Source organism: Bombus bifarius, unplaced genomic scaffold (assembly GCF_011952205.1).
Source record: "Bombus bifarius isolate JDL3187 unplaced genomic scaffold, Bbif_JDL3187 scf7180000007975, whole genome shotgun sequence".
NCBI classification, from domain to species: domain Eukaryota; kingdom Metazoa; phylum Arthropoda; class Insecta; order Hymenoptera; family Apidae; genus Bombus; species Bombus bifarius.
This window is the reverse complement of record NW_022884361.1, coordinates 1123209-1140063: the sequence shown is the minus strand read 5'-3', so window position 1 is coordinate 1140063 and position 16855 is coordinate 1123209. Positions and strand designations below refer to the sequence as shown.

The 16855-nt window shown below is 39.9% G+C and overlaps 1 protein-coding gene across 4 annotated transcripts in view; it reads right to left on the bottom strand.

Annotated features, from left to right (window-relative positions):
• LOC117204011 (inactive rhomboid protein 1) overlaps positions 1-16855 on the bottom strand; it is a 301261-nt gene that overhangs the window by 171611 nt on the left and 112795 nt on the right. For all 4 annotated transcript variants that reach the window (XM_033440981.1, XM_033440982.1, XM_033440984.1 and 1 more), the window contains exon 4: positions 11211-14081. In XM_033440981.1, coding sequence (XP_033296872.1) covers positions 11211-14050 — 2840 coding nt within the window. In that variant the 5' untranslated portion in view covers positions 14051-14081. The remainder of the gene's footprint in view (positions 1-11210; positions 14082-16855) is intronic.

Sequence of the window (16855 nt, the reverse complement as noted above, 5' to 3'; positions counted from 1 at the left end):
TTGCCTCCGGAAGACAATGCCAGCCCTTGGTTTCCCTTATGACTTCCGCCTCGTTTCAACCACCAGCTTTCACTCCCTACGCTTAAACTACCCCTCGTATCATAGGACTGTTACAGTCGTCCGGATTAATTTAGAATTTATTTCGAGGGAGGCGCAGTTTCCTGATCTTTTAGAGGCGATAGCGTATTACGGTAAAAGTTAACCTTTACTGAATCTATTACAGAGTTGATAGTAATCGGAAGATTTAGTAAAGTTATCGATTATAAATACAGGAATATTAGTTCTTAATTCGCTATACTGCATGCTTAACAATGGATGTATGCTTCTATTAACTTGATTAAACTCAACTAACTTGATTAAAAATTCAGGTATTTGGAACGTAGACTCTATCTCGTGTTTTCTACAAGTAAAAGTAGCTGAATTTCATATATGAATGACTTTACTTGATACGTGTATTCTGCATACATCGACTAGGTTATATATATTAAATACATTTACTGTAGTAAAAAATGCATGTACAAAATAATACACGTATGCTTTTACCAAATCATAATTCAAGATTTTAATTCATTTCAGCTTTCCTCTAACAGATTTTATTTTATACTTTCTGAAAGTATTTCACAAACTTCATACAAGTATGAGTATTTTATATATGTATACATTGGGTTATAAGTACATACGTACGTTGAATTAATACATTTTTATATACGTTGAGTTAATACATATAATTAACGCATTCACTGTGACAATAGAATTCGAATGGAGGAGCAATAACTGAAGACCTAGCGGAACAGATAAAATGTTTATACTATGATATAGCGGTTCTGAGAATGCGTATGGAAATTGAGATGCATGGTGGTCACGTGGAGATTTAGTTGCACGATGGCACGTGCCCAGAATACATAGCATGCATGTGATCGAGAATCATACGAGAGTTCTTGCCGAAGGATCATGAGGGAATTGTAAAAAGAGTAATAAAAATCAAAGCCAACAGGTGTGACTTTTTTTAAGAATACTAATTGATTAATAATATTTCTTATACCCATTGTCATACTAATAACTGTATTGATTACCATTATTCTATTCGTACGTTCGCTAACGAAACCTATTAACCTAGCGATTAAACATTGGTAGAATTTTGTCGAATAATTTGGAAAAAAGAATGTTGCATGTGGTTACCACTAATCGATACGGAAACGTTACGGCTTCACTCTCTCTCTCTCTCTCTCTCTCTCTCTTTTTCTCTCTCTCTCTCTCTCTCTCTCCCTCTCTCTCTCTCTCTCTTGCTGTGTGTGTGTGTGTTTCGAGAATGTTTGCGCTCGCATGGTTGTGCGGGTGCTTTGAACGTGCGGCAAGGCAACGAGGTGTTTAATTAAACGGAGTTGTGTTTGCCGTGCTCGTTGTATCTTGGACCGATCGATTGGTCTTCTTTCACGGAAGCCTTGTGGAAAATTGATTTGTTAATGAAATGATTTCCACTCGAATATACAAAATGCAACGCATTGTTTAGCGTATTTCATGTAATTCCTATGAAATATGTAGGCTCCGAATTGAACTCTCATTTGGTATTAATTATCAATTAATTGTTTATGGTCGATAATTAAACTAATTGGAACCACGTAAATTAATGATCGTCATAAATAAATTGATAGCTTCGAATAAGAATTAAGGTATCATCGAATAGCACCGATATAGAAATGAAACTTTTTACGTAGATACGATCGACGGTTCAATGAACCACTTCTTAAATTCCAACAATAGCGTCGAATAATAAATTCGCAGCTGCATCCTGAGATTACACCGAGCAATTACGCGAGCAGAGATACTAAACTGTGCAGCACTTTAAACGTTGATAAATCATCCACATCTTGTAATATTCAAAGAGTTTCAGACCTCGGCTCCGTAGTCGCGTACGCATGCGTAATTTTCAATTCGCTTGTTCCGTCAAAAGTTTCGTTACGTATGCCAAGTGTTTCATTTTATGCGTGATGCAAATGCAACGAGTTTCGCTACGAAGAATTGACAAGTTATCTCTCCTTGCTATTTCTCTCGCGAACAAACCATCACCGATCGATTTTATTCCAGTGAAAATAAAAGGGAGACGTTTGTAAATGACAAAGGGAATGATTGCTATTGAAATGTTTGACATATTTACAAAATCCCCTCAAGAATACCTGAGAATTTGTAAAACCTGTTTATCGTCGAGCAAAGGATGAAAACATAAACCAACAAAGTTACAAAGCGCGACGAACAATGATGTACGATTAAAATGATGAAATCACGGTTACACGTTGAACAGAGGCGAAAGAAACGTATAAATATTTGATCTGGAATTCCAGCGTTTGAACAACTCAATAATCCTCGAATGAAAAAAGTTCTCGTCGGGATGAAAGTTGCGAAGCAGCTCCCATTGGAAAATTACCCCTTTGGCTTCCTTTTTTCGTGCGAAACACTCTGCGTAAACAATGCTCGCTCTAATTCGCGGATTCTTGATCTACTTTTAATTTCACACGCGCTCGCCCGTTTTATACATTTCCGTCGTTCCAAAAGGAAACTTGTCAGTACACAACGAGCGAGATTATATCATTTAACTTTTCAAAGAGAAAAAGAAAGTCAAACGACACGTGACAGAAAGTTTCGTCTTTCATCTTGTTTTTCATCAACATTCCAATGCACGTTAAAATTCGCAGCTATTATGAACTTGGGTCGACAAAGTATCAAATTAAATAATCTTTAAGCTTTTTTCAGTTATGAAACAAATATAGTAACGGTCCTAACACTTTTAAGTGAAACTACATGTATAAAGAATATAACGATTCGACTCTTCGAATAGAAATGTACGCAACAAGAAATCGTCGTTAAAGATTCGTCTGGAAAGAGGAAAGGATAAGAAAAGTTTGGTGGTAAGCAGCAATTTTCTGAGGCACGCGTCGTTGAACTCGCGATTACGTGGACGTAATCCTAACTCCGCTAATTTCAGAAATACCTGGATCGTTTTAATCGCCTCGTTAATTCCGGTGTATCGCGGCCACGGATCGAACTTTCAACGTGTTAGTCTTTCACGTTGTTAACAGAGAGGGCGGAATTTGCCACGAAACTAGGCTGAAGCGAACGAAAATTCTCATGCATGAAAGATGAAACATAATAATGAAGTCCCTTGGAGTTTGTTCAAGCCTATTGCATAATCGATCGCCCGGTTAAAGCATGCCGGCCTTAACGTCCGTTTTTTTAGACGTCGCTGGGAAAATCCGAGACGTGAAATATGATCCTGAAACTTCGTTTTCTCAGCTTGTTTCTCGTAAGAAATCCTATTTACCGAAACTGTGGTGTGTAAGATGAAATTGTAGAAGCCCGAATCGATTGGTTGATAGTATAGCGCGAAGATTATTCGCTCTTACAGTACTAAATATTTTAGATGCGATTGGTTCTTATAGATCAGATGCAATTTGCTACGACTATCGCTACAATCACAACATCTTCTATACTTCTATTAAAAAATATGCGAAACGTGTTGAATTTTTTTCACCAGATTACTTGAAAGCAAAGTTCAGAGATTTACCAGTGTTTGGTTCAGAGATTAATTGAACGACTGATTTGTAAAATATTCAAGAATGTCAACTTTAAATTGATGTAATACTGACTTCTTAATATTGCTCAGTTAAAATGTTCTATCTAACATTTCGTTTTTATTTTTCAAAATATGTGGGAATATTTGAAACTATCATGTTTTTTATCTTCTAAGTTATATTGTATATGCTGATATTAAATAACGATTTTTACTAAAGAGAATATTAATTAGATGTTAAATGAATACTTACATTGATTTTTTACTAACTTAAAAGGTTAAAACGATACTTGGTAGATATGATAACGTTGGAAACGCGGACGAATTTATTTTATTTCGTATACTCAGAGAGTCGAGGAACCGTAAGATCCAGCGGTTAGTCGAGAATCCACTGTGTGCTGCGGTTATGTTTGAAGGGGGCGGGAATCTGTTCGGGAAATTTACAATTCGCGGAAGCGGAAACTACCGGTAGTAGTGAAGAAATAGCTTTCATTTCGCGAAACACTTCAGCTCAGCGTACAGCGTGGCATGTAGTGGACAAAAATCGAAATAATCGTTGTTCGAGTTTGATCTTATCATTCGATGACATTATCAACCTGTAGATAATATAAATGTAGACAACAGATAGAGGATCTGCAAAAATCGTTTGTACATTGAAATAAAATCACTTGAAAATTAGCTCAGTCATTTATTACACCTTTTTGTTCGTCAATTCTTATTAAATGGCGTTTATTACACTTTAAATATGTAGAATTCGATATGTATAATTTTAATTTCCAATTTAAAAGCTTCTTCGTCTCTATAAAGAGCAGTTCAAATCATCTTCTAATTTTGATTGCTCTATGTCCAGCAAACTGCTGCATCAGACGTTCTTATATTGTAAATTCGACCAATTGCGGGGAGACGTAATCGCGAGGAGAGACGTCAACGGGAGTCGTAAATCCCCGTTACGATTATAACAATCGACACCACGAATTGATCGATCCCCTGATTTCCGTTGAGATGATAGGGGTGATTGAGTTTGTATAACACTGTGATTCACAGAATTATAAATTATATGTTTCCAGCACTTAGATTACACTGACGTAGAGAAATAAGTAATTAACAACTTGTCGCACGAAGATGCGATAGGTATGTACGCTAGAGCAGGGCTCTTATAATGGAAATTAATGTATTAATGGACTTAGCACTAGAATATATTTAGGAGAGAAGATGTATGTTCGACAACACCGAGAACCGACAAAAGATTTGCGTGAAGTATGCGACTCTCGCGCTATGTGTAGACTGCCGCGTTAGGCGTTAGTTTTTAGACTGACTGTCGCTCTTTTTCTAATACGGAAGAAAAGTTCGGTGTGGGTGTGCCCCTGTGCCTAAAGAACGAGGATTCGTTGTTCCCACTTTCGTTAGGAAAAGTGAGGGTAACGAACCGCGGTGTCGATTGGTCATGACCTGCACTACTGCTCGAAGGGATGAGTAGGAAGTCTCCTACCATCGTGGTGGATAGATGACTGTGTGCGTGAGGAAAACCTAGCTTGTTTTATTAGAAGGCTATTCGGATTTTCCTAATGGGTGCATACCCGCTTTCTCCGTGTTTTAAGTGCGCCTAATAAACCCAAGGACCTCTCTAAAAACCGACTGTGTTTCGAGAATATTTTTAAGCTTTAGAAATTCTTCAAGACAAACGGATTGAAGACACATGGCGAAACAATACAGGGAAGTGAAAGTTATGGTGGGTCCTTAGGTTTATTGAGGGTCGAAGTGACGTTACGCAGGCCGGTTGTTGTCCGGTCGCGCGGGCTGGCGTGCAGATGTTTTAGGCGGCGTAACATATATTTTTTAGTCAAATCCATACGTAATCGCGACTTGGTTGAAGAATGGATTTCTGACCACATTCGTTCCGAGAAAATTTTTAAAGTTACACGAAAACTCTGTTTTTTACTAAACGTCACAATATCTGACGAAATGGAAGGATAAATGATCTCTGTACGGCACTCACGAAAAAATGGAAAGATTATTTTCGGCATCTGCACTGTACACTGTACACTTGTCATGTCACGGACTGTGGTCGGGCAAAAAATGAATATTCAAGATATTTCAACCGAGCTAGGGAGTAAGGAAAATACTAACAAATATTTGGCAAACAAACGTTTACGCACGTCGGCATCACCTATATCGAGTTTCAGGAAAATGTACACATTACATGCATTTTTTGATCTTCGCCCCAAATCCTAATTCAAATGCCGCACTGTGAAACGTGCGAGCCTGGCCTGCGAACGCACGCACATCGCCTGCGAATTTTGGTTTTTGTCCCAAATTCTCGTTCAGATGCCGCACTGTGTAGCGCCAAGGAAACGCGACCAGATGTCGAAGTAAACAAGAAATAATTCACGAAAACGTCGCCGCGCATAAGCTGACATGTTTCTCGTGGAAGCAGCATACTAAACAGTGCGCACAAGCCGCGAATACCTTTCTTTAAAACAAAGTTTATGATACAACGAAACTCGAAATCTCGAGGTATCGAAATCGAGAATTCTTTAAGAAAGTTTGAAATACAAATTCTTCCACTGCTTTGGTATTTTAAAGTAGAATATTTTTCAGAATATTTGTTAGAATCATAGCACTAGATCAAATTACTAAATATCATGACTGTCCTGGATAAAAGTTACTATATTATATTTCTGAAACTCCTCTGTACTTTCAATCCCTCTAATATAGCTATTGTAATAAGTATACTTTTTAGTTTGTCATATAAATGGATCCTCGAAAATTTTCGATTTGGTATATATATACGATTAAACAGTCAGTGGAAATGAGAAAAAATTCCGTGAAATAATCTGAAGAATAATTTAACAATAATTAACCGATTGGCTTTTCTGTTGTTAATCATTTTCTTCGTTAATATTTTAACGATTTTGATAGTCCTGCTGCTAGGGCTATTGTAATAGGGCAATTAATCATTCCTAAAAATTTCCCGGCGAAGAAATGGATATACACGTAATACTTTTAAAACTACTTCCACTACTATTCACATAAATATATAAATCATAAGATGAATGGTTATCAAAGGAATTCGCCGACAGAATACTTTCTTGCAACTTCTATGATCGTCGAAACTTCCTTGAAAGCATTGAAATCGCATAGATCCAACACCTACCGCAGTCAATACAATTTGCTCGAAGGAAAGTGAAAGAAAAACAGGAAGAAAGATTCCAAGTCCCCGAAGCGGCTATATAACTGGATGTCTCTTTAAGTACACATGTAGGACGATACCGTAAGCGTCAGGGAAAAGGGTGAACGCGAATTCTTTCACGGATAGAGGCAGTCGCCAGACTTCTCTCTACTTCCATTCGAACTGACGAGCTCTCCCCTTTCGGGGGTTTGGGTGATGCGATGGGCGGAGGCACGTCACAATCGGCTTGACCAGCACAAAGCTTTCGGCAAACTCGCGCAGAGAATCCGCGAGGGTAAAGCCGATATCCCAAAGCAAACTGAACACTCAGCGGAACGAGCCTGCCGACGTAATCTCTTCCTACCCTTTCAGACCGAAAGGAATCGCCCTCCTCTGGCTCAGTTTTCAGGAAACTGCCTGTTCGACCATTGTACCCTCTCGACTTTCGGTATACTGCCAGAGGCCACCCCTGGCATCCTGTGTTTCCCGACACGAGAATTCGCTGACGTCTCACCAAGTCTAATTAAACACCACCGACTTAATAGGAAATTGTCGTTAACGAGCCGCCATTCTAATTGTATCTCGTTCAAGTGTCTTGGTCGTTGACAAAGCAGAATTACTCTGTCGTCTCCTCGAGGACAAGATACGCTATCGTTTAAGTAATTCGGTCATTGATAACTAGATTGTGAATATTTATGTAAATTCGTGCTTCTATGAATGCAATTTAAAAATGAAAATTGAACTTGGATAGCAACTTATTTTAGCCGTTATATGTTTTAAAGAGTACTATTTGTTGCGGCACAAGGCGAAATTTTTTTAAAATTAGCATATCCCTTTTCCTTTTCTTAAACTCAGCACACTTTGTTATTTTATTGCCTGCGGACCACTAGTCGGATGCTCGAACGTCGCTACGTTACGTGACCGGTATGTAAGGACTGGAATTTCTCCTTCTTCAAAACACGCATTCAACAAAAATGCTGAGTCAGAAAATTCGAGTATCCGTCCTCACAACTTGCCTAGCTTCATGCATTTTTTCTACCGTCATACCGAACCTTTCTTACGCTTCAAAGAAACTCGATTGCATTGAGTTGTACTTTGAGATAGTCCGACGGTGATAATCTTTTTTACTGCAACATTACTCTTTGAATGTTTTATATATCTTCGCGTATTATATGCATTCTGTGCATTTTTGTATCCCCAAGTTTTCTATAAACGCATAAAAATCCGCAATCAATTGATAACATAGTACTATTCTACGTTTGTTTGAGGATAAAATACGTATAGTGTTTTCTATGTATTTTTGCATTTTTGCCTATAAATGCATAAAAATCCGCCATCTACTAGCTGCTTCTATCACAAGTATAACCGTTCGCAAATTTTTTACATTGCAACGAAGACAAGTGTTTTCCTGTACTTTATTTATAAAATAACTATATAATTCTCCAATGATCATAGGAATATCAGAAAGTTCAGGAAACACACAAAATTTCGGTACATCCACTGTTAAATCCTACCGTATAAGCTGTGAAAGTAGCCTGGTTCAGAATACGCTTACACGTGAAATCCTCTGTTCCTTTTTTAGGTTGAATATATTTCTTTGTTAAAACGCGGGCGTGCATGGTAGGAGACAATATGTGCTCCTAAAAAAAGGGATAAAAAAAGGTGGAGAGAAAAAAGAGAAGCAAAAAATCTCCAAGATTCCGGGGGTTGGCGGAGACGGGACGAAATCTTCGGATGGTAATGCATCATTGACTTTGAAACGCGGAAAAAAGGGAAGCAGGGAAGTTAGAGAGACGCGCGGAGCCGATGAAGATGAAAAAATAAAGTGGGCCACGATACTCCATTAACCTGATTACTGCCACGAAAGTAACGACCCTTTCTGTGCTCGCGGCTTCCGCGCGACTGCTAAACGTGGACACGGCCTACATTTCAGTTCATTTTTAGATAACGTTTTAAACAGGGATTATCAACCGTGAAACAAAGTCTCATCAGACGCCTCGCGAATTTCTCTGCTCTGTTGCTAAGCGCCTGATCTGATCTACATATACGATCCTTGACTCTGCTAACGATATCGATCGTTATCTATTTCTACGATATTAACTACTTCTTGCCCTGTAATAACTAATTACGCTCGTCGTTTGCAACTATGGTCTCGGTTTAATAAAGACAGGTTCTGTTTCTAACCGAGTTGAATTTCAAACTTGGTTTCGAGTCTTTAGATCGAAGACCGATAACGACGAATTATATATCATTTTCTGATATTCCAATATCAATAGTTTCCAAGATTAACTAGCTGAATATTCGTTCACTCTTGAAAAAAGAAACACGCTATCTACCAAAAATTGCATATCAAACTCTTCCCATCCATAAAGTTCAATATCTATCGTAGTACAACAAGCAATTGATGAGAAACTGCCATTCAAAAATGAAACTACCGCCCAAAGCTACCAAATGAAAACCAAAATAAGTCGGATATTCTCTTATTCTTCAAAAAAAAAACACGTTCTACATCAAAAATAATAAATTCTTTTCTGCCTAAAAATTCGATATCGCACTAAAATGGGCAATTGATGAAAAAATATTGCCTCAAAAGCTGCGCTCCTTTCCAGAGGCTAATATGTTTCAATTTAGAGTCCCGCTGCGAATTTAATCAATTCTATCTGGGCTCCAATACGGCGCAAACTTCCACTCTAACGATCAAACATTTAGCACGTGGTCAGTATCGAAATATTAGGTGCACTATAAATTCACGCACAACATACTTGGCCATTCTAACCGAAAGTTAAACCACGTGTTACCGAACGCAATCTCGCCAAAAGATTTAATATCGAAGGGAACTAGAAATTGAGTCAGACTACACGAGCTTGCACCACAGTTGACTCGAAATATAGTTTCCTACGTGTTTATTATTAACAAGACGCACTGAAACTGTAAAACGACAGGAAAACCGCAGTAATTTTATCCTTTATAATCGTCATAACTACGTATAACAGTATGTTATGACCCGATCAAATTGACTTTTGAAAACCAATATGTAACAGCGAAATTGGCGGTTGCAATGTTCGAAACTTATAGAAATATTCTGTTACTCGACAAACTCTTCAAATTTTTTCATTTCATAATGAAACATTAGATTCAACTAGAATCAAACAAACGATAAACACTTATTAAACACAACATAGAACCACGCCAGAATAATTTACTTATAATTCTCAATGAGAATTGATTATAAAATTCTTACAAATAAAAAAAAAATTTTAGAATTAAAAATTAAATCTTTAAATTCTACTTTGTACTGTACTAATAAGAGAGACTTTCAAAATTGATATAACCAGTTATAAATAATAGTAAATGTATGTAGTACAATACATGATAAACATTAAACTACAATATTATTAACACTAGAGTTTGATGATTCCATAAAAATTCCATAATAAGTTTTTCTTCCAATCAGTAGTTCAAAATTAGAAAATTAATAAAAATTATTCATTAATTCTACAAGATTTGTTACTTTGGTAGAATTCATATACTGCCACTACAAATCGACCAGTTTTCACATAAATATAAATATGTAAGTATATGGCGTACAACAATGTACACTCGTGGAAACGTTACACATCGCGTAAAAGGGTTTCTACTTTCCCTTCGCTATAAATAACATTCATCTCGCAATTAAAGTTTTCCTATTCTAATTCGTGAGCTTTATTATAAAGGTGTATGATTACGAAGGGGACACCTATATTATCCGGATCCCCGTATTCCTTAATCCCCTGGCTACACAGCTCGACCTCCACGCCGCATGCAATTCCTTTTATCCGCACGCTGACTTCCATTTGTGCGGCAATTAATTTTTTCCACCGGTAAACTTCGCCCACGAGAATTAAACGTGAATCTCTTCGTAACTCTGACTTCGTTGGAAAAATCTATTCAAATTTAATACAAAAACTTCCGTCGTTAACGAAGATCTATCTCTTTCACGGTCTCTCGTTCTCTCTCCTCTTTTTTTTCTCAATGTTTCAATGTGAACCGTGGCAATGGAAATTTGGTAAAAACGCTTGAGAAAGAATTGAACGCCCTCAGGACATTCACCTTATTAGCTTTTAATATTCTCCTCGCAAACGATAAATTTTGGGTATATTCGCAGGTATATTACACAGCAAACTAATATTCAACATCAGTGAAATATAAAAACGAAGGAATTTATCAAAAACTTTCTACACGAGAGAACAAAAATTTCACGGCATGCACTTCTTCTATTAAATTACTTTGTATTGGCCTGTATTGTCTCTTTTGTAAAGCTTCAGCATCATATTGGACCCTGCAGTCCAATGATTTTTTTCTACCACGCTCATCCATATTTCTCTTCGCGGAGTGATATCTTTGCGTTAAAAATAAAAATTTATTACAAAATTCCTACAGCTGCGGATAAATGCCTAGTGGTCAAATGTAAATTCCAAAAATGTTGAAATAACTCACCAGGAAGATTGCGTGGGTATCGACGGCAACGCCCCCGGCGGCAGAGACCTTCTAATCGCCTGACAACAGGCTCTTCCATTTGCAGATACTTCGTTGCAACAAGATGGTGGGTTAGTACACACGTGACGACCAACAACTCCAGTAGACGATGTCGGGAACTCGACCGCAGAGGCACGGACCTTGGGTCTGAGCAGCGGGGACATTGAGAAGCCATCTCTCTGATTAGATGCCGAGCTACTCGAACTACTGGAACCCGGGCTACCACCGAGGCGACCTGGTGATGCGTACGCGAAACCGCGAAGTCGGAAATGAGACTGATGGTATGGGTAGCCGGCAGGCGGTGGTAGCCGATAATGATGATGGAATCCAAGATCTCGTCTCATGTATGGATCACCTGGATCGTTGGTGGGTACATAACGATCGGTAGGCGTGTGTGCAGAAGGTGGTACGTATCTGTCGACATATCTGTCCGGGTAGAGAACCTCCGGAGGTGGTTGAGGCACGTATCGTTCGACAGGCGTGTGCGCGGTTGGCGGAACGTAGCTTCCCGTTGCGCTAGTAGAGCCATAAGTTCGATCGGTCGACGTGGCAACCACCGAAGTACCACAAGACGAGATCGGTGTTATGCGACCGGTGTATCGATCCTTGGGTTTCGGCAAGGATAGATACTTGTCCGCGGCGCGTACAGGAGAGTATCGATCAGTGGCAGAATGAAAGCGATCAGGAGTACCGGACGAAGGTGTGAAGCGATCCGTGGTGCTGACAGGATTGGCGAATCTGTCGTAACGATCCTGGCTGAGCCTGTCGAACTGATCGCCTGGATTGGTATAGCGATCGTTCCCGTAGCTCTGCACAGACTTTGACACCTGAAGATATTTGTCGACGCCGCTTTTTGTCGTACCCTGATATCCGGAACTCCCTGCGCCACCGGTTGTTCCAGTTCCTGTTGCTGACCGCAGATTGGTATTGGCTGTTTCAGGAGTGGGAGATACGGAGGTGAAACGATCATTGGAAGTGGTGGACTGGGTGGCTGCCGTGTTCGTGTAGGAGGAGTGATACCGGGCGACCGTGTCGGTCGAAGAAGAGGACGAAGAGGATGTCCCAGAGAGCAGACGTTCCGTCGATGATCCCGAGACGACGTACCTGCTCGCATCGCTGTTAGCCAGTCTTCCATCGTGTCCTGGTGACGAACTGGCGAGATAACGATCGTTTGATACACAGAATCGATCGTTTGCTCGCGACTGACCGCAGCGCTGTATCGCGAGATCGTTGAAACGATCGTTGGTGCTGACATATCTGGACTGGGTGTTTCCAACCTCCTGGAATGTGGAGTATCTGTTGAAGTCGGTGGGCGCGGGGGATCCGCTGGACCTGTCTGTATACTTCTGACAGACCGTTTCGACGCCTCGATCGGTATACAGACGTCTCTGTTCGTTGCTGCTAGACGACACCTGCAGTGACCTCTCCGTCGACGTGTAACGCTGATGAGAGGCCTCGGGATTAGGTGAATTGGAGAGGAATCTTTCGGCGCTGGACGATATCGTCGAGTAACGATCGTGGTGAATGGCTGATGTCGCTTCCTGTCGATGGTATCGTTCGTGTACAGGCGACTCGCCGAGATACCGATCGGTCGACTTGCTGGCGAACCTCTCTGGCACTGGGGCATGTATAGGTGACGATGAAAGTAATCGGTCCGTCGAAATGGCGCCGTATCTCGATCCGGTCGAATCCTTGCTCGTGGTATATATACCAACCCTGTCCCCTTGTAGACTGGCTTGTAGACTTCCAAGCACCGGCGACGATCCGGACAGCAGGCGATCACTGGTTCCAGCGTATCGTTGCTGGTCCTTGGGCTCGTGCATGGAACTCGACGACTGTTGATTGGCCAGTAGTCGTTCCGCCGAAGAGAATCGTTCTTTAGTTGGCATCGGTGAAGCTGGTGCCGTGCCGCTGCCATATCTGGTGCTTGGAGAACCTGGGGGCAGAATCCTATCAGCAGCAGGATAACCAGCCAGACTCTGGGTCGAGGCATATTTCTCGCTTGGGCTGGGTGACAGAGGCGGCGGTGGAACGAAACGGTCGTTCGCTGGTGCCGGTGATGGCGGTGAGGGGAACGTCTCTGATGAAAATGGACTGGTCGCGCAGCCCGATACCAAGATATTGGTATTCGCGTATTCGTTTCCGGTTGACACCAGCTCGTTAGGGGGATGATGGAATCGAAGCTCGGTGCTGGTGGCCGGTTGAAAGCGTTCGCTCGGGGCCAAGGACAATCTCTGCTCACCGTGTAGACCGGTGAGTTCGTTGAATCGTGGAAAACGGTCGGCCAGAACCACGTTTCCGGACAATGATTGTCCAGACGCAGTCGATCTCCCTGGGGTAAACTGGTGGTGGACTTGCAAAGAGGGCTGACCGAATCTCTCTTGATTCTGATAATGGCTGAATCGCTCGCAACTTGACTGTATCGAACGCGTTTCCGCGCAGGACTTTGGGAAATCGTCGATCGTTGGCTTGTCCGTTGATTTGTCATGCCTCTCGATGCCTGACATTCGTTCACGGCCTCCATAATCGACGTGCTCGTTCCCTTGAGAGGACTGATCGGACTGGTAACGATCTTGGCCAACGGTGACATTCGATCCATTCGTTCGCAGATCAGTTTGCTGTTGTTGCGCCGTTGGCTTATAACAATCCGAGGAGCTGGTGGAACCGATCTGGGAACCGACACTTCCGGACGTTCCGGCGTTCGATCCTGGAACCGGAGATGACGAGGACCCGTATTGAGGGATCGGATGTTGGTGCAGTAGGAGACGTTCTCTTCGGCCATAGTCGTCGTCTGTCGGCATCCTGGTGGCCCGGGGCCCGCTGTCAGGACATCTGAAATCATTATAGTTCGTTGTTAGTAAAGGTGGTTGTTTCGAAAAATTTTAATGTAGGTAAACAGAATCTTCGATATAACATATAATGTAGATGAATAGATCAAAATAATGGATTTGTAGAATTAAAAAAATTCTTTTTTAATAGAAATTTTTCTGTCTATATGATACGCGTAGTGGACTTCTAAAGTATCTATTATTCTAATGCATTCTTTATACTTTGATCGTTTCATTTCCTTATTAATTTCGCTTTTTCATATGATTTTGATCGTACACTAATTTTATACATTAATTTTAGCGACATTTCAAAACGACTTCTGCAGTCCATACCATTTAATTTCATTGTCGATTCAAAAAAAGTAATTGTTTAATAAGCTTCATGAAATACATCATTTTTCCGACTCGTGCTCTGATTATTAAACTCAACTTTCTTTGTGTTCAGCATTTTAAATATCCATATCCTTCTTTAATATTTCGACAGTGAAATATAATGCACAAATACAGCTGGGAGGCACGTACGAATTGCTTGCTACGTGACGTTAAAACGCTAGTCATATAATCGATTGCAAATTAATTGGGGCCACGCTCGCTCGCGCTTCGCCCTGGTCTACGCGTGTTCGAACGAGTGACGCGTGCGGTCGTTCGTAACCACTGGCAAGCCTGCAGCGTATCGCTGCGAAATACAACGATTTCATCGATCATTGCTTAAATCCCCCAAAGAGTATTGAATACTATTCCGTGTCTGGCCCATCAAATTTTTACTACGCGTTGTGTGAACGTGAATGACACCTGAATTCACGACTGTGCTTCTCCATTTTACTAGCTTGGACCGTACAATGCTCGTTTATAGTAATTTAACAGGATAGCCCAAGATTTAGATGATACCGAGTCGTTTAAAATTTGAAAAATTTAGGGGCCAGGTATTCTTACAGTATAAGATTGGCATTCTAGAGATTTGAAAATGTTTGAAAATAAAATGAAGCAAAATAAGTCGTTTTAGATAGATTCCAAAATAGTACTTTAAGAAATAAGTAACTCCAAATCATCTATTTACCACGTATTGAATTATTTCGAATTTTCGAGGTAAGTAAATAAGGAAGTTAGACTTTTCCTTGATATTACATTAAACATCTCCAATAGGAAAGTATCGAAATACCAAGTACGGAAGAAATAACAAAAAAAAAGATTATGAGCGCGATCGCTAGTTTCACTGTAAGTAGAAAATACCAGTGTCTAGACAGACACCCGGTGCTCGAATTCTTGGAGCGCGTGCTTGGCCCAATAGCTTATTTGCGCGTAAAGTGACAATTCCAACACTAAACCGGAACGTTTCTACCGATCTAATGAGAGCATCCTTACGCGTGAAGCACATACTATAATGTATTACATAACGAAATTTATGTAATACAGCTTCTGTAGCAGCGCGCCTTCCATTGAATAAATTAGAAGCGAACAGATCGGTTGAACGATGTTCAAACTTCCCGGTGTCATAATTATTCGAAGCTGTCTCCTTTGTAACGGACTATTTAAGCCACTTAATTACTCTTCCATTTAGCTAAGCACTCTTTCGAAACGAGGCTTAATTAAAAGATGATTACACAACTTGGTAATTACGAATTTATCGACGTTTTCCTTCTTTGCATACTGGTCGAACAGCAATTTTCTTTTAGACTATACAGAATTGTAACTGTCATGTTGGAAATGTCATATTACACGATCATTACTTCGATCATGTTTCAGTTCATAGGAGGTTGTAAGAAAAGAGAAAGCGTAATTGGCCGTATATTAAAGGAGAAGGTAGAACCTACAATCACTCGCGAGTAGAATGAACCTTGTAATTGATCGGACGTTTCTATGGAAGAAGATGATGGCTTGCCTGAATTATCGACCACCTCGTCCTGTTATTTGCAAACGTGTCGTTTAATCGCGAAACAGATCTCGCGTTTACACGTATCTCTTATGTATCGTCCCTATCTAATCGTTCCTTTGCTTTACATACAATGCTGCCTTTTCCCTAGCAATCTGTAAATTTTCTACTTACGTGTTTGCTGTCGTTGTTTATTCCGGTATTAAGATGAAAGATAGTAATAGAAAATATTTAATGTTGAAATCTCGAATAATATTTTAAAGAATATAAAAATTGTTGAAAGAATGTAAAAGTACACACAATATTTTTTTTTATGAAAGTCGTATATTTATAGAGAAATAGGATAAAATGTCGTAATATAAAAATACTACATTATTTATAGTTTCACTTCCTTATGTGGGAATCATAGGGAATCATTGCAAGATCTCTTTCCTTCCTTTATCCTTCCTTCATCCTCTCATTGAATAAAATCTTAACTGTATTCTGTATATTTCTACTTTTATTAGATATATAATATACAGGGTGGTTGGTAACTGGTGGTACAAGCGGAAAGGGGGTGATTCTACGCGAAAAAAGAAGTCGAAAATATAGAATAAAAATTTTTCGTTTGAGGCTTTGTTTTCGAAAAAATCGACTTTGAATTTTCGCTCGGTACGCGTGCACTGTATCACGTCTCGTTATAACGGATCTCACTGTAGATCGTTGTCTCGATGGAAAAATTAAATAAAAAAAAATAAAAAAAAAATTTTTTTACTCTATATTTTCGACTTCTTTTTTCGCGTAGAATCACCCCCTTTTTGCTTGTGCCACCAGTTACCAACCACCCTGTATAACATAAAAATCTAAGTTTCGTTTTCATTGAGCAACTTTCAAACTACATTACTTTTCCCAATGATATGCTAAAGTTA